Genomic DNA, 25,274 nt, shown 5'->3' with positions numbered 1-25,274 from the left:
TCACTTTGGACGCGCGTTCACGACAGTATCATGACGCGAGCGTGTGGCGGCGCTGACCTAGATCCGACATGATGACATCATTACTCCGGATCTGGGTCAGCGCCGCCACACGCTCACGTCATGATACTGTCGTGAACGCCCGTCCAAAGTGACGCAGCAGAGACGAAAATGTGGAATAAAGTCGTTTTTTTTGTTTTCTTTGTGCAAAAAAGTATTCTCGTAGTATTCTCGTAACACGAGGGTGAATAATTAATGACAGAATTTTTTTTTTTGGTGAACTAACCCTTTAAAAGAGCATTTCAGAAGACCATAGAATTATTTAAGATAGCCTAAGCAATATACACTAATGATGAATAATTATATTTTCAGTTTCTTTGAGCCTATGGGCCGAATTCACTGAATTGTTAAATCACCTTTGCACGCAGTAACATCTGAATCATCATAACTAATCACTCACAATTCAGTCTAACCAAGCACTATTTGTGCACCAGACATAGTTCATTTAAGCCATTTTCATTGGTTTTAGCATAAATATTCCTGTCCCTGGAGCACAGTGGTAAAGCGATGCTGTACAGTCTCAGTGAAGTTTGCCAGATTACAGTAATCTGCAGCATCCTCTACAACTGAGCACTCAGAAGCAGCCTGTGAGATGAAGAATTATGGCTTAAACTGAATTTTGAGTTGGGTAACTGACTTACACTTCCAGTCAAAAGTTTGGAAAAATTCGGATTTTTTAAATTATTTTTGAAGGAAGTCTTTTATGCTCACCAAGGGTGCCTTTATTTGTTGAAAAATAGTAAAAACAGTAATATTCTGAAATGTTATTACAGTTTAAAAGAACTGTTTTCTGTTTTAATGTGTTTTAAAATATAATTTATTCTTGTGATGGCAAAGCTGAATTTTGAGTGGCCATTACTCTAGTCTTCACATGATCCGCATGATCACATGATCATTCTAGCATACTTATTTGGTGCTCCGTTATAATTTATTATTATTGGTGTTTAATTATTAATAACGGTTCTTATTATTGTTTATGTTGAAAACCGTTTCTGCTTTTTGTTTTGTTTTGTTTTTGGAAACCGTGATCATTTTTTTTTTTTTTTTCAAAAGAACAATATTCAAAAAAGTAATCTTGTAGCATTATTGTCTTTACTGTCACTTTTGATTAATTTAACATGTCCTTGTTGAATATGTTTTAATTTTTTTTTTTTTTTAAATCATACACCATTTTGTAGTGTATTACGGTTTCCATAAAAATATTAAGCGGCCCAGCTGTTTTCAACATTGATAATAATAAGAAATTTTTTTTTTTTTTTTTGGCATTTGCCAGTTAATATCCCACGATTTTGATTTCTTTTCTCAGAATTGTGAGATATAGCCTAAACTTGCAATTGTGAGTTTATATCTTGTAATTCTGACTTTATAACACGCAGTTGCAAGTTTATATCATACAATTCTGACTTTGCAACTCACAATTGCGAGTTTTTAATCACACAGTTCTGAGAAAAAAAGTCAGAATTGTGAGATGTAAACTTGCAATTACGAGAAAAAAGTCAGAATTGTGGGATAAAAAGTCGCAATTACCTTTTTTTATTTTTTATTCAAGGGTGAAAACAAGCTTCAGGACAAATCAAATGTTAAAGTAAACCAGTATCCTGAAACCTGTTATCCTCCACTTATCTCAAGTTCATCCATCTACAGCAATGGTTATTATATATTTTAAAAAGTCTGTCTGAAAGGGTTAGTTCACCCAAAAATGAACATATGTCAGCCTGAATAATTGTATTGTTAGTCACATTAGGATTAAGAAAAATACTATTTTTTATTTTTAAATCTTTGAGGAAAGTCATGATGACATACAGTATGTAATTTGTACTTTGGAGTTCACATGAAGTTGTAACAGAGTAAAAAGTATTCAGTTTTAACAGACCTCAAGTAAAATACAGATTCCCCAGATTTGGATACAGAGGTCTTAATCTCCATGGAAACCAGTATGTATGTTACGTTGTAGTCACAATAATCTTGATAGATTGGAAGAAGTCTAGTTAGCACATACAATGGTGAAAGTAGTTTTTCTCACCCTCAAAACAAGCACATCATAGTGATTGGCATAATTAGTGATCAGTTGTTATTGAAATAAGTGGAATATTAAAAAAAAATAAAAACATTTAGATACTGCTACGGAAACATACAGCTGTATTTGGTTGTTTTCAACGAAATTTGATTATTTTACCAGTCTTATGCAGTACGGTAACATTTTTTGCAATAGTCATTTCACATTCCTTAGGTCTCCGATTCTCAATTCTCAAGTTCAATTCAATTCAAGTTTATTTGTATAGCGCTTTTTACGATACAAATCGTTGCAAAGCAACTTTACAGAAAATTTAGTTTCTACAATATTTAGTAGTAGTTTATCAAGTCTCGATTCTAATTGGTCAACCGCTGCACTCTGTGAAATAATTGACAACAGATCATTGAATTATTCATAATATAATATGGGCACGTGATTAAGCAGAAGGGTGTTACTGACAACAAGGTGCTGTGTTGTTTGTGAGTTTGCTTTGGCTAATATAATTGTTTTCCTTGTGTCTTTTGCTGTGGTAGACTATACAGCTCTATGAAATATCAGATTTTATTTGGCAAAGTGAAATGGAACTGCAATGCGGCCCAGATCTGGAAATACAACAGTGTCAGAGAATCAGAATCAAGCGTTCTAGACTGATCCATTCTCATTTTGTGTGATCTCCTACATCTTTCATAGCATACCCACTGTTCTCACGTAATCAAATAAGTAAATTGACATGAAATATTGATTTGGGTGAAATGATTTATTTATATGGTAAGGAAGCATGTAATAAGCAGGATCATAATAAATCAGGGTTTCCCAACTGGGGGTTGTAAGGAAACTGCAGGGGGTTTGTGAGTTGATGAAAAGCTAATAATTAATGATATCCAATGTAAAGTTGCACAATAATCAGCATATAGCTTAGTGCAATTATCAAATCAAAGTTGCACAGTCTGATGCTCTGTGTGTTTCAAAGCATGCAAGCAGCTGATGATCTGGTGTACTCGGCTCACAGTAAATGCAGCAAACTCCATCTCTGCATGTGCTGCTAGTTTATCATGGATTTGGGAATGCAATGTGCGCTAGGCTCACTTTATTTACACATGTGCATCATTTTCAACATTTTTGGGGGCAGAAGTTTACTGAATTTCCACAGTATTCCACCAAAATAAAAGCATGAAGAATTTAAATATTCAAAGCTTGAGGGTTTGAACGTACACTGAAGACTGGAGTAATGATGCTGAAAATACAGCTTTGATCGCAGGAATAAGTGACATTTTAAAATATACTACAATAGAAAATAATATTTCATAATACTACAGCTTTTCAGCTATCAGTTTTTTATCAAACTTGGTGACTTGTCTTGGTGGGCATAAGAGACTGCTTTAATTTAAAAAGATTTAAAAATTGTTATTATTCCAAACACCAGAAGTGTAATTCTTTTAATGAATTGGCTGCTAAAACAGTGCAGACTGCAAATGCAAATAAACAGTTCTATCAGCGGCCACAATTCATTCTTAGTGAAATCCCCCATGTTTAATGTATTTAACAAATCTAGTCAGTGTCTGAGGTCATAGCAGTGGGAACACTGGACCGTAACCTCGTCTTTTCTTCCAAGAGCACTTGTTAGTCGTGCTGTCTTCTGCGTCAACCCGTCTATCTCCGGCTGAGGATGAGGTTATCCCCTTTGTGCAGCGATCGTTCTCGCTTCTAAATCAGGCTTTAAATGTCAGAGTACTCAGCTGAAGGTGCTTTTCTCCAAACTCAATTACTCGGCTTGTTGTGATGATTTTTGCTCTAAGAAGGCTTGTCTTCAGCTTTGAATAGTTATTTGTTGGCTTGACAGTTTGATGCTTCAGCGCTATGGCTTTAGGGAATCAAAGCTGAAGGAGGATGCATTGCTGTACTCCTTTTGTCCTTTTTTGGCTGGGTTGTGAACCAGTCAAACTGAAAATAATTTCCTCAATGAATAGCATGAGGTTTGATAGCAGAGTTTCCATTCCAGCAGAATGCAGTACGATTGCAATGCACAAAGTATGATTTATCAGAGAACTTAAAGGGATAGTTCACCCAGAAATGAAAATTGTGTCATTTACTCACCCCTAATGCCATTCTCAACTTGAATGACTTTCTGTCTCACGCCGAAATGCTGAAGAAGGATTTCAAAATTTTTCACCAGTTTGTTTATGATCCAAACCTTCAAGCTTCTAGGTGTGTTCTTCTTAAAGGGTTAGTTCACCCAAAAATGAAAATTCGGGTGAAATGATTTATTTATATGGTAAGGAAGCATGTAATAAGCAGGATCATAATAAATCAGGGTTTCCCAACTGGGGGTTGTAAGGAAACTGCAGGGGGTTTGTGAGTTGATGAAAAGCTAATAATTAATGATATCCAATGTAAAGTTGCACAATAATCAGCATATAGCTTAGTGCAATTATCAAATCAAAGTTGCACAGTCTGATGCTCTGTGTGTTTCAAAGCATGCAAGCAGCTGATGATCTGGTGTACTCGGCTCACAGTAAATGCAGCAAACTCCATCTCTGCATGTGCTGCTAGTTTATCATGGATTTGGGAATGCAATGTGCGCTAGGCTCACTTTATTTACACATGTGCATCATTTTCAACATTTTTGGGGGCAGAAGTTTACTGAATTTCCACAGTATTCCACCAAAATAAAAGCATGAAGAATTTAAATATTCAAAGCTTGAGGGTTTGAACGTTTGACGCGAAGAATTTAAGATACAAATATTAGTATTGTCACTGTGTGAAATTAAATTATTATAATTATGACATTTTTATTTTACAATGGTAATTTACAACAATAATTTATTTCTGTCTTTATTTTTGTAATTAGTTACTACAACAACAACAACAACAACAATAAATTACAAAAAAATGCAACACTGAACACAACATTTACTAAAAAGCGAATACATATTTTTAAATAGGCCTATCTATTTACTTGCATGTCATGTGGTCATTACCCAATGACAGAGATTCTTGAAAATGCAAATGTGCCATTAAATTATTGAAATATTAACTTAAAATCTCATGGGGTAAATTATATATTTTACATCTAATCAGTTCAGTTGACAAAAATGTTTGAGATCCCCTGAAATAGAGTCAGCTGGTGATTGTCAAATGAACCCCCCTCAGGATGATGAAAGACCTGTCCTGATCATGCTTTCCAGGTTTATTTTGCAATAATGCCTAGCCCATCTGGCCGATGCTATGCAGTTCAGCTGATTTTAGCATGTTGTTATGAGTTGGCTGAGTGTTCTGGGTGGTTTCTAGGTGGCTACTTCCTGGTACAAATCAAAAGAGTCCATCCCCAAGACTCTTTGATATTCTAGTCTCTCGCATTCCTCCTGCAGTGTCTGAAATTTTTCACCCATTTCATCATTGGCCAGGTGAAAATGTCTGATCCCATAACTGACTATCAAAGGACTGTGTCCCTTACTTGTGAGTGCCTTCCAAAGTGGCAACATCATGATCTTAACAATTTTTAACCTGACTTTTCAAGTGCAAATAATTTTGGAATAATCTCACTTCATCTTCCTCTTCCTCATTAGCGTGGCTCTAGTTAACTCCAGCTCAGTTCCTCGACTGCTCCCGGAGGTAGACTGTGCAATCTGTCAGAGTCAATCCATCAGTCCGTGTTCAGCCATGTGAGAAGCCCCCTTATGTAGAGTCTTCACCCTCCCATGCCCCTCTTAGCTGTGGAGGTTAACTACCTCAGCACTCGGGACGTCTCCACCGCTGTCCTCCACTCAGATGCAATGTATTATGCAGATGAAGGCCACTCATTATTGCTATCTTACAATTTGGTGCAGCAAGAGACATCATCTTGCACCATATGAATGTGCTGAGCATAAAAAAAAAATGTGAAAAAAAAAAAGTTAGTTCGAACAAAACTGTTCTGAGGTCATAATGAAAAAGAAAGCCACATTTAAAGGATGAGATTGTTAAAAATTAAAGAAAGCTGTATTCAGTAGTTTGGCATAATCTAGAATTATTATTTCTTAAAGGGGGAAAAACAGTGAAGTAGTTTGAAATATTTTTGTAAATTTGTTAATTAAGTTTGAAATATTTTTCCAAATCAAAATGTGACCAAGTCATGTGGTGCAACCTGCATGCAGCATGCAATGAAAAAAAAATGTCAGGGTAATTATTGTCGACTAAAACTATTGTAAACATGTTTGTTCATTGAAATTAGGCTGACATAAATATAAATATAAGACGAAGCACTAAAACTGCTAATTGAAAAAAAAAAAACTGAAATAAAAATGTATGAAACCTAAATAATATTTAATAAAAAATAATAAAAATGACAAAAGCATATAACTACTACTAATCATTAAACAAATACAAATTAAAAGTGAAAATATATAAATAAAAGGTAATTTAAAATATGAATACAAAATTATAATATGAATAATAATAAAATAACACTATAGTTAACCTCCTAAAATAACCTGACTTTTTTTCTGACAAGGCAAGCTTGAAATAATTATAAAATAACTTCTAAGAAAATCTAAGAACTTTAGGAATTTATCAATGATTTTTCTTATTGCCCCACAATAGGCACCATGTTAGAATGTATGCAGACAGCAGAGGACAATATTTTCAGTAATATTTTCATTCTGTTCATCACACAAAGCTATTTTATGACTTCAAAAGACTTATAGTGCACAGGGTGCATGTCATTTTTGTTTTTTGACATTTTGAAGCCTTTTCCCATTCTCTTTTATTGTATGAAAAAGAGTGGCAAGTACATTCCTCAAACTTTCTCCTTTTGCATTCTACAGAAGAATGTTTTTTTTAAGAACAACATGGGGGTGAGAAAAATTATTACAGAATTTTCCTTTCAGGGTGAATTGTTCATTTAAATTCGTATATTGTATATTGACCAAAGCTATGATGAGCGATGATGTTGAATGCAAATATGCTCCAAGGCATAAACAGCATGCACAAATGTTCTGGGGTGCGTTTCCCGTACAACGATGTAACTTGCTGCTTAACTAGCATAGTACGATGCATCGTTAACGAAATCAACTAGCTAGTCACGACTGTTTCCCGAAAAATATTGTCACAAATTTGTCATTCATGATGGTTAATAATGTCACGCAGTTGTTAGGGTAATAAGTTCTTTTAATTAATCCGTTTAAGATCGAATTAATGCCAGATTTTGTTGCTATAAATTACGGACGTGGCATCTGAGGGCTAATTCTCTCTTTTTTTCTCTCCTCTCAGTTATTCTGCTTTATTACCAGATTTAGTCTTCGGCTCTTTCTTACGTACTATAGAGAACATGTGCACATGCGCAATCTTCAAAAACTGAGCTTTAAATCTCTAAAAAAAAATTATATATACAGTGGGTACGGAATAATAAGTTCTTTTAATTAATCCGTTTAAGATCGAATTAATGCCAGATTTTGTTGCTATAAATTACGGACGTGGCATCTGAGGGCTAATTCTCTCTTTTTTTCTCTCCTCTCAGTTATTCTGCTTTATTACCAGATTTAGTCTTCGGCTCTTTCTTACGTACTATAGAGAACGTGCACATGCGCAATCTTCAAAAACTGAGCTTTAAATCTCTGAAAAAAATTATATATATATATTGTACTGAATGTCAGCTTGCTTATTTTGCTCAAGATAAAGATAAAGTCCACATGTTATACAAACAAGAAACCACTGGTCCAGAGCTGTCCTTCCACATTTGCGATGCTGTTTGCGAATGTTCGTTGGAACTGGTTTCGGAAAACACAGACTAGTTGATCTATGCTGATAACGATGGAACTTGCGACCATAATTGGCTAATGATGCTTTTGGGAAACGCACCCCTGTGTAGTCTTTCCCTAAAGCTGCATTTCTCACGCAGAGCTTTTTTCCAGTTCCGGAGGTTGGAGGCATCCGTGAGTCAGGTTATGTGCACTCTGGTGGTCAGCCTGTATACGAACATCCGCCTGATTTGTAGGGCACTGTTGAGTCGGGCCTCAGGCTGTAGCTGTATTCAGGTTGATTCTGAAGGTCTGCTGTTAAACACTCACTCATGTTCACCTGCAGTGCAGCAAAGGCCTGCACAAGCCCCTCTATTAGAATTGGAAAAGTTATGAGCACTTTCTTTTTAGAGGTTAAATCTTTCTTCTCAGTAAAATATTCCGTCTGCATTAGCATATAAATGCAGGTCTGGTGATGCATGTTTAATGGTGGGTGATTTAAATGTATAATATTCATACACATTGTGATGATGTAGCTATAAATGTGCAAACATGAGTGAGGCGGATGAGTCCTGATGCTGAAGTGCATGTGAGTGTTTGTGCATATGTGAGTCTGCATATCTTTCTTTCTTTCTTTCTTTCTTTCTTTCTGTCTTTCTTTCTTTCTTTCTGTCTTTCTTTCTTTCTGTCTTTCTTTCTTTCTTTCTTTCTTACTTTCTTTCTGTCTTTCTTTCTTTCTGTCTGTACTCTTTCTTTCTTTCTTTCTTTCTTTCTTTCTTTCTTTCTGTACTCTTTCGTTCGTTCGATCTTTCTTTCTTTCTTTCTTTCTTTCTTTCTTTCTCTTTCTGTCTGTACTCTTTCTTTCTTTCTTTCTTTCTTTCTTTCTTTCTTTCTGTACTCTTTTGTTCGTTCGATCTTTCTTTCTTTCTGTCTGTACTTTCTTTCTTTCTGTACGTACTCTTTCTTTCTTTCTTTCTGTACTCTTCCTTTCTTTCTTTCTTTCTTTCTTTCTTTCTTTCTTTCTGTACTCTTCCTTTCTTTCTTTCTTTCTTTCTTTCTTTCTTTCTTTCTTTCTGTACTCTTCCTTTCTTTCTTTCTGTACTCTTCTTTGTTATTGTGTTTTTCTGTTATTTTATTTTTATTTAATTTTTTCAGAATTCAATTATTTCTTTCATTCTGTTTTTTGCTCATTTTTCGTTTGTCCATTTTTCCATTCGATTATTTATTTGCTTGCATGTTCTTTGTTCTGTTTGCTTGATCATTCTTTATTTCTATCTTTCTTTTCATCATTTTTCCTCTTGATTCATTTGCTCATTCACACATTCTTTGTTCCATGTTTGAACAAACTTTTTTCAAGTTTCTTCCCTTTCTTTCTTTTACTTGCTTGTTCTTTCTTTATTTTTCATTCTTTTTTCTCCATTTTTTGTTTTGTTTTGTTCATTTTTGCTCACACTCATTCTACCATTTGTTTGATTTTTATTTTCATCTTTTGTGTCCTCTTTTGTTAATTCTTAAATTTTTCATTTGCTCTTTTTTCATTCTTTCATTCTTTCATTTGATCATTCTTTCATTTTTTTATTAGTCTGTTCATTCTTTAGTTTTTGCCTGCTTGCTCTCTCTCATTCATTCTTTAAATCTTTTCTTTTAGTTCTTTTTTCTTCCCGTTCCTTTTTTCTTTTCTTTTTGATTCACTTTCTTGCTCAAATTCACTTTCTTCACAGTGCATTCCTGTTAGCACTTTCTAAAGTGTTGAAAAGGTTTATGGTTGGTAATAAGATTGACTGTTGGCAGTTTTGTGCATTCCTATCCTTCAATAACAGCCTCTCTGTAAAGCCTGTATTACCTTGTGATGTGTTCAGAAAACTCTTTTGAACTGGAGAGGCATAGCGTATGTTTACATCATACATCAAGAGCAAATGAAATTCAGTTGTTCATGATATAGAACAGACTCATCTGAGTTGTTGCTGATATTTCTTCACAGAAACCCAAGCAGAAAGACTGGCACCCTCCTGATGGCTTCATTCTGGGGCTCTGGACTCTTATCTTGCTGGTGTTCTTCCAGACCTATGGCATCAAACATCTCAAACACATCTTCTGATTCATCCCTCCCAGCACCGCAGAGGTCAAAGAACCCATCGCTCGTGTCTTCTCTTCCATAAAAGAGTCCACCCTAACTTTGTTCATGATTGATTTGGTCAGGAATAGGTTTTTATTTCTTTTTTTGATGCAAGTTTGTTTTCTTTGGGTTTTGCTGTGTATAATTTTTTGAAAGTGACATGCACTGACTTCTTACATTCAAACATTCTTTGTTGTTTGTTGCTCAGTAATGATAGCATTTGAATTTCACACAGGGACTTTCTTTTGAACTAAACACACACAGACAGCTTGCAGGGAGAAGCATACTTCTTGTTTGTTGGTTTGTTTGTTTGTTTGTTCTTTAAATTACAGTTATACTTTCATTTCTTCAGCCCAGAGCAAAGTTAAATTATGTTCTATCATTTATAAAGGCACACGTGGAATTGTAACGTGTAATAATGAGAGCATGCACTCCTCCCAGGTTTCTTCATTTGTTCTGTTTTTTTTTTTTTTTTTTACAGATAATCTAAATCTGTATATGCAATTGCTGATCTGTTGTTTCAATTGCACTTTATACTTTGCATTTTTATTATTTAATGATTATTTGAAGTGGAAAAGGACACTACTTTTCTGGGTAGCACAAATAATGTGAATGAGAAAAATAATTTTTGCATAAAGAAAATAAAGCCTATTTTAGGATCATTACGTTTTTGTTTGTTTGTTTAAGCACATTTTAATCCCAAATTCTCATTGGCATAATGAAAAGAAACATCTCATTGTCTTGAATGTAATACGATGATGATTTTTTTTTTTTTAAATCGGCATAAATCAAATCAAGTACAACAAATGATAACATGTGTAATCACTATTTTCCTTAATTTAAATGATATAACATTTGTTTTTCAATTAACTGACAAGAAGTGGGTAGAACATGAAGATCATGAAGTTAGCAAAATATCTAATTGGTCCTAAAATAGGCTTTGTTTTTTAAGCAAAATATAAGTTCTTTGTTTTTTGTGGCCTAGACATTTTCATGAGATCACCCAACAATAAATGTGAGGAATTAATGGACAACAAACAACATTTCCATGTACAGCAAACCATGTCCTGTATCTGTCCATTAGCATCTCTGCTGCACTTGAACTGTTACGAGTGTGCTCTAAAAGGGGTTGACCAAATTCACCCCCAGCTACACAACAAGTGTGAATGAGAGATTTACAAATTGCACTCTCTAATTCAGAATTTTTTTTAATTTTTTTTTTGGTCTGTCTAATGCATCATTAACTGTTGGTAGGTCAGACATCGAGGATTGTTTAGGAGAGCAACCCACAATAAAATATTCACTGGAACTCACGTTATGCGAGTAAATGCATTATGAAAATTTCTACAGTGCCATATTTGTCTTTTTCCCATTTATGTTCTCTAGCATTTTGCTTTGTTTTTTTATTATAAAACTGGCTAAAGGTGACATTTTGAATAAAGCCTACTGTGAAAGACTCTAAAAGCTTTTCATGTTCTGCTCCTTTTAAACTTGAAGGAAAGTAATAAAGCAGAAAAGCAGCGGAAAAATAGTGGGAAACGGGAGCTGGAGCTCTTTTTCTGCGTGAAATGAAAGAGAACAACAAACACATTTTACAATGGAGAAGCATTATGAAAATGAATTCTAGAAACATAATGTTGAGTTGTAAGAGAGCTGTGAATGGTTAAACGCCTTCTGCAGTTGCTGGTTAGGTTGTATTAAAATATCTACCTAATACATATTCAGACATATTTATTACTCTATGAAATACAGTCTTATTCAAATATAGTGAGTGAGTGAAGTGTGGCCAAGTATGGTGACCCATACTCCGAATTTGTGCTCTGCATTTAACCTATCCAAGTGCGCACACACACACCCGGAGCAGTGGACAGCCATATTGCTGCAGTGCCCGGGGAGCAGTTGGGGGTTCGGTGCTGGGTCTCACCTCAGTCGCGGTATTGAGGGTGCAAGAGAGCACTGGGTATTCACTCCTGCCGGACCTGAGACTTGAAGACTCTCTAACCATTAGGCCACGACTGCCCTAATAGAATATTATAATGAAATTATTCCTAATGGAATAATATAATGAAATTATAGGATGCCAGATCGCTCAACTCATAAATTATTATTGATTATGCTAATTTCATATTTCAATCATGAAGACCAGTTGAAGCTATTTTATTATTGCCTATTAAAGAGGCGTGCTTTTTTCAGATTTCAGTAGGTTGAAACCTGTTAAATGGTTAATCTTAAAGGGATACTCCACCCCAAAATCTAGCATAGCGTTAGTTCTGGCAGGTCACGTTAGTCAAGCTCGCATCAGCTGACTCTCAGCTGATCCCCATCAACCTATGGGAATACGACACCCATCTAAGCATTCATATATAAGGTCCCTCAGTATTATCAGCAGTTTTCGCATTGCTCAATAGCTAATTACCCTCCTCCATCCCCAACTCCTCCTCTGTGAGTCAGGATTCAGCCTTCTGATTCTCCTTTGAATCAGAATAATTCAAAAATGTGTACATAACATTATTGAACTTTAACAATATCTGCAATACATTTATGTTGGTTCTGTTCTGTTTACCCTGAGAATACTTTTTGTACGCGAAGAAAAAAAAAAAAGGACTTAATTCAACAATTCTGCTATTCAACATACATATTCAACAACAGCATACGCTATTCTGTGTCAGCCGCGACACAAGGATACGTTTTCTACGTGTATTTGCACTTTGATTTGAATGAAATCAGCGCATCCATGCAGCGCGGCTGACACAGAAGAGCGTACGCTGCTTGCGTTCAGTGGTTATTCTCCAAAATGGCGCTACGGTGATGCAGAGAGACACAGAGGAGACTAATTGTTGAAGCGTACAAAAAGTATTCTCGTCGCTTCATAACGTTACGGTTGAACCACTGATGGCAGATGGACTATTCTGATGATGCCTTTCATACTTTTCTGGACCTTGACAGTGTAATTTACTTGGCAGTCAATGGGACAGTCACAAGCCTCCCGTTTTTCATCCAAAATACCTTAAATTGTGTTCCGAAGACGAACTAAGCTTTTACGGGTTTGGAACGACATGGGGGTAAGTGATTAATGACAAAATTTTCATTTTGGGGTGGAGTGTCCCTTTAAGTACAATCAATAAATAGAGGGATTCGCCCTACTTTCAATGAATTATGTATTAATCGAATCAATTCTTTTGGCCAAACATGTTTGTTTGTTTGATTGATTGATTGATTGATTGATTGATTGATTTAGGGGCCAAGCACCGAAGGTGCTGTAATTGATAGTTTTGTTATTAATAATTATAATAATATAATAGTTTTATTATTATTATTTACCCTTCAATATGATTGTTTTCACTCCAAAGTGCCCTTCGGAGGGTGATGTATAGCCCATTTGGAATGCACCGATCATGTCCCAGAGGTACCTGAGAAGTTTGAACACAGTGCTACCTAGTGTTCCAGAGATATAAGGATTTTTGCAAAATCTGCTTATAACTTTTAATTCCCCCCCGCCCCCAAATTTAACTTTTTCTATGTTTCTGTTTCTCTGTGTGGTTTATGCCAATTCTGACGATGTAGCTCTCATTTTTCATTATTTTGTTTATAATTAGCTTAGCATGCTAATCTGGTCAACATGCTAAGTAACGCTTAGTGTGCTCATTCTCACACTGAAAGCTCTCCTCAGCAGCCTGATGAGTGTGCACCGATTGGATGGGGGTTTGAATCCAGTGTGGCACAGAACATTTGGTGCATTTATATATACAATCTTAACAGTGTTTTGTGCTTTTGAGATGCACATTGTAGAGCTTTTGACTGTCCAGTGTGATGTGCTTTGATGAGTTTGTTGTGATTGTTATGCTTGCTGTACATGCTGTGCTTACCCTGCTGGTGGTAATTGCTGTGCTTGTTCTGTTTTCTGTACTTGCTGTTATTTATTTATTTAACTTTATATATATATATATATATATATTTTTTTTTTTTTTCAAATAATTTTTATTTATTTATTTTTACAATTTTGTCATTATTCTCCAAATGAGTCAACAGCAGCTTAATGCAACCAGACCTTTTGGCTTTTTGTGCAAATAGAAGCTGGCACAGAGGGAAAATCACTGAGTTCGGTTGATCCTGCAGTACATTTCACATGTTTTTGTGATGTGAAATCATTTAGCATTTAATTCCAGGGTTGGTTTAACCAACCTGCTCATAAAATATAAACGGACATATTTGGGGTTTAATTATAGCAATGCACCCAGTTATTTCATCTGTCTGTTTTCTCAGAGCAGGAGATGTTTGTCTCTCAGTCAGCGAGTCACTGTTTGGAAAATAGCTGGGCCACCATGGATCAATACACTATCAAGAGAAAGACTCCTAGCGTAGTAATCTGGGTCTAGATGCAGTGGCCCATATTGCTTTATTTCTCACCAATTCTCTCTTTCAATATCATACCATAGTGCCACACTTCAGCTACTCTATTCATTGTGTTTTCTCTCTAGACAGAGTAACCCTGTTTTCAGAGATTGTCTACAGTGTTTGCACAAACCAGAGAAACCAAAGATGAGGAAGTGGTCTTGTATTAAACTAACAAGAATGTGCATGCTGTATCAATATTCTGGATATATTATAAATTAAGCTTAATGGACAGCTTTATCACATAATTTTTTTATACTTTTGTCTTAGAAAAAGGTACTTACAGTAGAATTGAATCTGTAAACATTACTCACTCATTCAAGATTATAGATATAAACAATATGCATGTTAATATTTGAGTAAAGTTATATCCAAATTTACAGCATCAGTTATTTTAATATTGCGATACTTTCATAGTATCATATTCATAGTTTCCTGTTTTCATTTTCATTTTAATCTATAATTTCATTTTTTTCTTATTTTTATTTTAGTTTTAAATATTTTAGTACATCAAATTAAACTAAATTAAATTGAAATAAAATAAGTTTTTTATTTTATTTCAGCTAATATTTATTTCAAGTAAAAAAAGGATTTTTGTAATACAAAATTACTATAATTTGCTAATTATAATAACCCTTAACAACATACCTAAAAATCTAAAATGACTTTAAAATGGTGAAAACTGCGCATCTCATATAATACACGTTTTAACAAGAGAATTAATGCAAATAAAATTGTATGCTTCACATTTCTGCTTTTAAATCCTCCATAAATTTGCCCCAGTCACTTCAATTGTAAGTGACTCATTGCAGCTTTGACTTTTTGCTTTTGTTAAAGAACAAAGTGAAATTATTCTGCATTTTAATCAACAGTATGCCACAAATGCTGTTGACTGAACAACTTCTGAACTCGGAATATTCTTTTAATTAACCTTTTAGCTGTTTACCAATGTCATTTCTCTGTTTTAAAAATAAAATAAACGTAATTATTGTGGCCAGATCAATTAAGATAACAACCCTATTATCATAGGAATGACTTTATCTTGAAAACATTTTTCTTACTGCTATTTTTTCCACGTGACACATGATCTCTTCTATAGCTGTTAGCATACAGAAATAAATCCCGCCGGATTCTTGTGCTTCCCCTCAAGATGGACAGGCATTTCTGCATTTATACAATGAACAGTAGCTTTTGCAGTAATTCAAGCTATAATAGGCTGCCTCACCACTCATAGCTGTGCAGCGTATCTGCAAACATTTGTGCATTCAACAGCAATGCCAGCTTGTCAGTCATCTGGGGGCGCATTAATGCGGCGGCTGCTTTAACAGTCCCGACGCGTGTATATTTGCATGATTGACAGGTGCAGCGTGGTCATGGTCAACGATGCATGGCCTTCAGCTGTGACGGCCGTAATTACACCAGTATGTGTCCTGTACACCTCTGACACGCTCCTCTCCAGACTGACCACAAAAATCATGTATGTTGGGTTTCGATTTCATTTTTATAAGCTCTGTGTTGGCTTCATGCTGCTGCATTTCTTGTGGATCCTTACGCATTCCAGCTGGATTCATCTTAAAAATTTCAGTTTTGATAAATGTGAGAAAGCTAGCTCAAAACTGAAGAATGACAGTGAATATTGTCACTTTTCTGTTTTAACAAAAAAAAAAAACATTGTTCGTGTTAAAACATTTAAAATCAGTCTCACAATCAAATACAATTGTTTGCACCTTTTATCTTCTGTGTAACGGTGCAAAGCATAAAACAAAGACTGACTGACTGACTGGATAAATAAATAAATATTTCTAAAATTACAACAATCCAGTGTCAGTGGGGACTATAAAATAGGTAAAGAATAAATAAAAAAATGAAAAACAACAACTGTACTTTGAAATTAATTTCCGTGTATCATTAAAATGTCCTTAAATGTCAGTATGTCCTTAACATGTTTTACATATTATACACTCCTAAAAATAAAGGTTTTAAATGCCATAGAAGCAATGCCATAAAATTGGCATAACATTTTTGGTTCCAAAAAGTACACAGTAAAAAAAAAAAAAATCCATCCATTTCAACTTAAAAACTTAAGATCAGTTGCCTTAAGTGTTTTACTTTTTAAGTATAATCAACTTGGTTGTAAAGTAATTTCAACTGAAAAAAATAAAAATTAAAAATCAAGTTGTAAAAAGGTTTAAGTTGAATAGTTAATGTAAAACATATTTAAAAACAGTAGTTTATTATTATTATTATTTTTTTTATACAGTGAACAGTTCTTAAAAGAACCATTATTTTCTTTACATTTTAATAATCTAAAAAAATTAAATAAAAAACCTTTAGTGCAGTTAAGATTTTGAACTTTCTTCGTGAAACCATCAATGCCAATAAAGAACCTTTATTTTTAAGAATGTAAAACATATTTAAAAACAGTAGTTTATTATTATTATTATTATTTTTATACAGTGAACAGTTCTTAAAGTGTACGGGACATTAAAACGTACGGAGCCCCTAAAGGGACATGGTGGTGGGAAAAAAATTCGGGGTGGGAGGAATTTTTTTTTTGCGTTCTCTCGAGAAACTTTGCGTTCTCTCGCAAAACTTTTGCGTTCTCTCGCAAAGATATTTGCGTTCTTTAACATTAATTAACATTAGCTAAGATTAATAAATGCTATAGAAGTATTGTTCATAGTTTATGTTAACTAATGAAACTTATTGTAAAGTGTTACCATTTTACTTTTATTTAAATGTATACGCAAAAGTTTTGCGAGAGAACGCAAAAAATCTGACAAATATTTTTTCCTCCCACCCCAAATTTTTTCACTCAATCTGATTTTTTCCCACCACCATGTCCCTTTAGGGGCTCCGTAAAAACGGGACGTTTTTGGGTCTGTTGATTATTTAAAGTCAACATTAATCAAAACTGGCACTGTTTACTTTCTTAGAGCACATTTCAGGTCTCATTTCAAACAGTTTATCTCTTTACGTTCTTTTAAAAGCTGTCTTCATAATCTTTCATCAAAATGAATCCAAAAAAGACATTTCCTTGCATTCCCTGTTGTGCAGATGTCAACCACCTGACATAGAGTATTTAGAGACCACTTTTCACAATCAAATCAATTCCAATTGGACAAAATCAAGTGCCATCCTTCTGTTCTCTCATTGACTATCCTGTTTCACTCAGAAATATGTGGTATTATGAAAGTAGAATGACTTGTGAATGCTGTTTTACATTGTCTTTAGCTCAATTTTGTTGCAAGCGGATCTTCGACACTCCGCCACCCTTTCTAGTTTTTTCTATACACCGCATAAAACTAAGAAAAATCTTCTGAAATATGGATGCGTACAAACTATTGGAATGACTTTTGTACCTAATGAAACAATGAATGTGCAAAAGAAAAGGTTTAAGCATCACTTCTCCATGAATCAGAGTCTCTTTCAGTCAATCCATCCATGTGGCAACAGGAATTATCCAGTGATCCGTTTGAGGCAGTTTGAGATCTTTTGAAGGCTCTAGTAAGAGTCACGTCTTCTGCGATCGGGTGAAGGCTGTGGTTGCCGTGCTATTTCTCGGTAATGGTGGAGGACTCCAGTCCGGCTGGTAGAAATGGATGTTGAACGTCCGAGCCCAGCTGGCAAAGACTCGCTTCTCTGTGATGAAGCGATGGTGGCTGCCTCGTCGGCCTCGCTCGTGGGAGATGTACATGGCACATTCGTCCGGACCCGTCGGTTCGTAGTAGTGATATGGGACAGAGGGGTGCTGAGACTCCCTGTACACAAAGAGAGCAGAGATTAAAATGGGGACCGTGTTAAGGTTCCATTACATTCCCCGATTCCCAAATTAATCCGGAGCTAGATATTCATTTTCAAGGCAATTAACCTGATTTGGTTCAGAGAATAACTGGCTGTAAGGGGAATAAATTGATTTTATGTAATACATTATGGTTGCAAAATGGCTGGGGGAGAGGTCATGCCTCAGCAGGGAATCACAATGAATCATTTCATTTTCGGCTCTCTGTTATTTTTCTCATAGCACTGGTACACCGCATGGGCTGCAGTGACAATATAACCCACTATGCAGGGAGAAAACCCTGAATGAACACAGAAAGATCAGATCTTTGACTACACTGGAAATCTGCAATTTACAATACAATTTAAACTTTAGAAAGTTTTAGGATTTTGAAACACTGTAAACAACAAAATGTTATGAAATCAAATGAATAAATATTGACTAAAAATGTTTATTTGATTAATGACCTTTTTCTAATAGGGATGCACGATACATATCAGTTATCAGCTGATATTAATGATATATATATATATATATATATATATATATCCTATAGGTCAATATTACATATTTAATTGTTTATACAAATTTTCCCCTATTTTTACATTTAGATTACATTTGCTGCCATCTAATGCATATTTAAAGTTAATCTTTAGAAACACTGATAATTTTTTAACACTGTTAAATATAATCTCTGCCAATCTTACATTTACAAATGAGTTTACAAATGACTTACAAATGAGGACAATAGAAGCAATCAAAACTCAACAAAAGGGCAATAATATGTATTAAAATTATTATTATTATTATTATGTATTATATATCTTAAAATTAATATCCATTTAACATACTGTGCATGTTGCAATGCTTAAATTCACTTGTAGCATTTAAAAGATTAATTTAGTTTTTAGAGTTTTATTTTTAATTTAGACATACATTTTTACCCATGCCATACACATTGATTCTGTCACAGAGCTCTAAGGCAATAGTCATTGTGAACCAGCCTGTGCTTAACCACGAGTTAGAGATTCTCCTGAAAAGAGAAACAGAGAGAGAGTAACTGTCTGCTGAAAACAATACAACTGAATACCAAACTGCGAGGCGTGCTGTAGTTAACATTCCAGAAGATATTTCTGTTAGAAATTCCACACACGCAAGACCAAGATTCTGTTGCGTTTAGAGTCTTGTCCAGCTGTCAGGATCATTTCTACAACTGAACGTTATCATCAACTGCTCATCAGTTCTGCCAACCTGCCATCTGACATGAAAGCCCTGGTGAATATTTGACAAATAGCACATTAATAAAGGAAAACAAACAGCATTAGTGAACAACAACCCGGACGTGATTGAATAGAAGCCTCTGATTACTGTTAAATTCCCTCAGACAACAGAGCATCCACTGTCTGGCAGATGCAACGTAAATAATCTCTCGAGCATGCGCTAGAATATACAATGGAATTAATCAACATCTAAACTATAACCTCTGCGCAGTTAGGGGCCATTCACACAGAACGTGTTTTTGCATACCACTGCACTACCTTTTCATTGTCATTTATTTATTTCTTCAAATTTCTTCTATTTATTCAAAAGCAACATTTAATGCATGACATGGCATTCAAAAAAATGCAGTGCTTTAGGTAAAAAAAATTCAACTTTAAAAAAATGCTTTTATAGACATTGTCTATTATTGTAATGCTTGTTGCTGGGTAGAGGAGAAAGAGCGCATGACGGAGATGAAGATTCAATAATAATCCATTTAATGTCAGATCAGCAGTCTCAGTAGTGAACCAAACTGAGAGACCATTTTGAGGGCTCAGGAAACCTTTGCAGGTGTTTTGAGTTGATTATCTGATTGGCATGTCACCATATTCTATTTTGTTGAGATAGTGAATTGGTGGGTTTTTGTTAAATGTGAGCCAAAATCATCACAATTAAAAGAACCAAAGACTTAAACTACTTCAGTCTGTGTGCATTGAATTTATTTAATACACGAGTTTCACAATTTGAGTTGAATTACTGAAATAAATGAACTTTTCCACGACATTAAAAACATTTAAATTTTGTCGTTTTTGTAATTTTTATTAGTTTTTGCCTATATAGTTTCCTTTAATTTTTTGTTTATTTTAATACATCAAGATAACCTAACTGAAAATGTTGTCTTGGCAACATTTAGCTGAAATAAAATAAGTTTATGCTTGTTTGTTTTTATATTTTATTTTATTTCAGTTAAAGTTTATTTTAAGTAACAAAAAATGTTTCATGGTTTTAATTTTAGTTCTATTTAATTATAATAGCCCTGCTGCGTCAAGGTAAACGAAGTTGCTGTTCAGACAGCACAATTGTGAGTGTTATATTACTTTATTGAACAGTTCAATAACGCATTACTATTGAGTAACTTACAATATCACCAGTTATTTATTTTTGATATATATTTTTCCTCTAACAACAAAATTAATAGATGAATGAGTTGAGCGAATTATTCAATAACTCACTTGACAGTGACATAAAGACAGTGACTAAGAATGAAATAAAATACTCTATGAGTAGGCACCTGTTTTGAATAAGTGCTTACTTTGCAGTCTATGTTCTATGTAGTACGAATGTGTGTAGTATGAATGTAATCAGACCAGGGGTGGCGCTAGGGGTGGGCTAAGGGGGCTGAAGCCCCGATTGTTTTTAGTAAAGCCCCAAATATTTTTACTATGCCCTGTTCGAATCATCACTGAGTTTTCATGTGCATTAAAATAATTTCTATTAGTACCACAGATTTGCTCTCTGCACATCCAACAGTGTCTACTTACACTGTCATTCACTCCCGACAAGAACCGCTCACTGAGGCTCGTACTTCTGAGCGACATTTAAACTGGCCAACCATGGATAAAAAGTTACAGCTCCATACACAAAGAAAATATATTCCCTTATATATGAATGATCAATGATTTAACGGTATATTGAAAATATACAGAATAATATATTGTGTTAATATATTACAATATATTGAATAATACATAAGGATTTGCCGCTTTCATATATTGAAAAATATGTGACAATATATTTAATTATATATTATAATATATGAAATTTTATATTCAGTAATACACTTCATAACCTATAGATGTACATGTGATATGGCACTGTATGTGTATAAATATATTGCACATAGATTTACTCATGCAGTATATACACAAGTATAATATATTTCTTATGTTTTATAATTATTTATGTACTAAAGTATTTAGCAAAGAGACTATCAGTGTGCTGAAGAGTGCACAACCATTACTTTTTAAATTAAGTAATATATAGTTATATAGTATAGTTAATGGTGTTAGGCCAGTCATCGACCTAACCACAGGCTCAACTCTTCAGCACAATGGTAACCCCAAAAACTCAGACATACCAGAAACCCTTTTAAATTCCAAAATAATAGAATATTTAACACTAACAGATCTCCCCCTATACGAATATTGACGAAAAACACATGAAATAACACTTAATTTTAAGATTTACTCTCCTTTAACAGTCAGAAGCAAAGCTTGCTGGGAACTAGAAATCTGCTGTAACTCATTCTGTATATATGTGTGTACATATTTTCACATTTATATGGGAACATGTATGTGCAATATATGTGCACAATAAAGGATAAAGCTTTGAATATGAATATTACATGCAATGCTATTTTTGTCTTAATTTCTAAAAAATGTTTTATATATATATCTATATATAGCCATAAATGGTCAATGCATATTGCAGTATATTGAAAAATAAGCACTTGTTTCCCATATATGGAAATGTATTATGTAATATATCGCATTATATTTTGCAGTATTCCCATATATTTTTGTTTCGTAAGTGGCAGCTGCTGCTAGTGGCTTGGGCCATAAAGACGCACTGTATATTATCAATGTGGAAGAACTAATAATAAAGAAAAATCATTATCTGTAATGGATGTGTAGAGTTTCTGAAATTTCAGCTGTACTTGAAGTTGAAGTACAAGTAGAGGATGTTTGACTCATTATTAAAAACTATCTATGACTGCCAGTTGAGGGTCTGTTCATTTAAAAACCATCCAATGATAACGATGCCCTTGAAGACATAAACTTTCATGTGACAGTTAAATAAAAAATAGTTCAATAAAATCATAGATACAGAACTCTTTTTTGTGCTAGTTTCTTTCAGTGCATTTTCAGAAGAAATAAACAAATTCTGTAATGCACACGGCAATACACAGTCTTTTATTAGAGGACAATGATGTTTAGTGCATGAAGAGGTCTTACAGAAGCATGTGCGGTACAGTATAACAAGAGACTGCTCATAAATTAAAGGCAGCATGAAGATGACCACCACCTCTGCATTTCAATTATCCAAATAATTCAAGTGTGAGGTTCTATTTTAGCCCTAAACGTCATAACATTGAACATATGTGCTTGACCAAACATAATATTTAATGTTCAATATCCAGCAAATACTATCCAGATATCATGGAAACATATTGCTTAGATTTATGCTCAGAATCCCTATGAACACATTGTGACAGACCGTGTTCTCCAAAGCAGGACTGGTTAGAAACCAATGTGACCAGATGCAGGAGAAAACAACAGCGGAGGAGAAAACTGAACTGCTAAGTCGTGGAAAAACAAAATGCCAGAACATTGGGCTGTGTTTGTGCCGCAGGGCTGTCTGTCTCTGCCAGGCCGGAGAGCAAAGACACTGCGTCCTCACTGCCAAGTGTTCCTGCGTGACTATTTACATGACTTACAATGCACAAATTATAGCACCATCAGTCTGAATCACTTTAAAAGTAGTCTTGGGGTTTAACTGTAAGTACCGTTTCAGAAGGACAGTGAGGACTGAGGTTCTCAGGGCCATATGATTCTTTAAAAAAGCAATAAGCCATGAGACACTATGCATTATTTTACCGCAGGTAAGGGGCATCCATAAAATGATTAGAGTGGCTTATGGATTTTATAAAAAAGCATCAATATGATAAGACGCCACTGGTCAATAAACAGTTTTGTATGTTCAACATTTATTTTAGAATTAATCATTTACAGAGGAAAGAATCGACAATATATTTATTATATTGCATATAGATTTGTATGTAATATCAATTTAATTCCATTAATTCCATTTAAATTGAGTTTATTTTCATATTTATTTATTAATATTTCAGATTTCAACAAAAGAACTAACAAATCATTAATAATTTCTATTGAACAACTATAAAAAAAACAAAAAAACCATACAGCCCCCCTAAAATAGGGGTCTCAAAACTCGGTCCTGGAGGGCCGTTGTCCTGGGGCCTGTACCATGATGGTGGCTGAACAAACTCGGGGTTACAGGATTAGTTTTGAGTTGACAAAACCAAACCAGTCCAATCCGGCTTTGTTGGTACCATGAAGCTCATCATCAACTTTCTCTGTCAACTCAGGCTTGATCCTGAGTTAATGGAGCACGTGCACATGAAAGAGTGACATCAGTAATGAACAGCCAATCAGATGCCTTGAAACTGTGATTCACTTCTTGAGAGAGAGTCAGTGCGATTCACTACCAAAGATTAAAATATTGAACAATATGAAGAATTTAAACACATTTACAAGATGAAACGATCTATCCATGAAAGAGGAAAACTTAAAGAAAACATCTTGCCTTATAAGTGCAAGTAAAAGTTGTAAAGTTAGTTCATAGATTTGATAATATTTATAGGTATAAAAACAATTAAAAATCTAACCTCATATGTAGTCATGTTTAAAGCTATTGATTCTAAAACGTATTTATATTGCATATTTAATTTGGAGTAAGAGAAACTGGGGGAGTGGCTTTATTGCATCAGACATGTGTCACTTTGCTTGAAGCTGATTAGTCAAATTTCACTTTGAGATCTCTAAACCAGAACATAACCTGCCCCAGAGCAGGTTAGCTGTGGAGTGTAAGTTACTAAGGCAATGAATGCTGTTTAAAGCCAAGCCACTTTCATGGTACCTAAAACCCAGGATTGGTGCAAACTAAACTGAAACTTACCTGGCTAGCCAGCTAATCTGGCTTTATGGTACAGGCCCCTGTAGAGTTTAGCTCCAACTTGCCTCAACACACCTGGAAGTTTCTAGTATGCCTAAGACCTTAATTAGCTGGTTCAGGTGTGTTTGATTAGGGTTGAAGCTAAATTCTGCAGGACACCAGCCCTCCAGGACAGAGTTTGGAGACCACTGCCCTAAAAGATCTGTAAAGTTGTAAACTGAACGACATTTATAATGTTATTTCCGTTAACGGTTCTCGCATGTGTATTCTTCTGCCAATGTAAATGGAACACACAAGAAAAATACTCTGACAGTATTTCCTGCACCCCATTACTGAATCTACAGTGCAAAATAGACAGCACGGCCAGTGTAGTATGATTACAGAACGAATGACGAGCTGGTTCTTTTTAGTGGATAAAAAACAAACAGCTCAAAGTACAGTAGTCTGATTCCCAAACAAATTACTCTGAGCTGCTTGTTTTTAGTGAATTAAAGCCAAACAGCGCAACCATTGTAGTTTGATTCCCGAATGAATGAATCTTTTGAACCGGTTCTTTGTAATGAATTACAAATTCACTTTCAAATTCAATCAAGTTCAGTAGGAAGGGGAGAGTAGGGGAAAGGGGGCACAGTAACTTGTTTGCGGGGGGCAAGGCCCGGGAGGAATGAGGGACACGCTGCCAGAGATCCCTCGCCACTGTGGTGAATCCGTGGTGCCATCGAGCATGGCAGAGCAGTCTGCCGCCATGGACGCTCGAGGAGTGAGCGAGTTGCCGGGGGGGCGGACGAACTCGCTGCCAGCCGCCTGGGCTGTGGAGGGACGGCTGCCATCCGTGAGGGAGCGAAGGAGTCGCCGCCGTTCGCCTGAGGCCGGAGCCTGCTGCCATCCGCCATGATGGGGAGGAGCAGGGAACGGGGGACTCCTGCCAGCTGCCCAAACCCGGAGGAGCCATCGCCGTCCACCGGGCGTCCACCGAGTGTCGGGCCATCCACCGAGGGCTGTCCAGTGCCGCCGCCTGGCATCACGGAAGAGTTTACCCAGCTGGTGGAGGGCCGAGCGGCAGTGTGTCTGGGAACCGGAACAAGATTTTTTTTCCCTCTCTCTCGTCTCTCGTCTCTGTCTTTCCTCATCCTTCCGTCTCCTTTTCTCTCTCCTCGTCTGTCTGTCCTTACCCCCAGGTACGCC

At 35.3% G+C, this 25,274-nt stretch overlaps 2 protein-coding genes across 2 annotated transcripts in view; one reads left to right on the top strand and one right to left on the bottom strand.

The window, feature by feature from the left end:
• The window catches only part of LOC107751867 (GPI-anchor transamidase-like), a 46,970-nt gene extending 36,400 nt beyond the window's left edge, over window positions 1–10,570 (top strand). The window contains exon 11 of the mRNA XM_016567634.1: window positions 9,767–10,570. Coding sequence (XP_016423120.1) covers window positions 9,767–9,883 — 117 coding nt within the window. The 3' untranslated portion in view covers window positions 9,884–10,570. The remainder of the gene's footprint in view (window positions 1–9,766) is intronic.
• Window positions 10,571–17,173: 6,603 nt separating this feature from the next.
• The window catches only part of LOC107751866 (alpha-N-acetylgalactosaminide alpha-2,6-sialyltransferase 5-like), a 41,471-nt gene continuing 33,370 nt past the window's right edge, over window positions 17,174–25,274 (bottom strand). Inside the window, exons 4-5 of the mRNA XM_016567633.1 lie at window positions 19,006–19,107; window positions 17,174–18,057 (exon numbers count right to left, since the gene is read on the bottom strand). Of these exons, the coding sequence (XP_016423119.1) occupies window positions 17,808–18,057; window positions 19,006–19,107 (352 nt within the window). The 3' untranslated portion in view covers window positions 17,174–17,807. The remainder of the gene's footprint in view (window positions 18,058–19,005; window positions 19,108–25,274) is intronic.

This window comes from Sinocyclocheilus rhinocerous, unplaced genomic scaffold (assembly GCF_001515625.1).
Source record: "Sinocyclocheilus rhinocerous isolate Xijiao unplaced genomic scaffold, SAMN03320098_v1.1 scaffold351, whole genome shotgun sequence".
NCBI lineage: Eukaryota > Metazoa > Chordata > Actinopteri > Cypriniformes > Cyprinidae > Sinocyclocheilus > Sinocyclocheilus rhinocerous.
The sequence above is the reverse complement of the archived record's forward strand: the minus strand, read 5'-3'. Positions and strand labels throughout refer to the sequence as shown.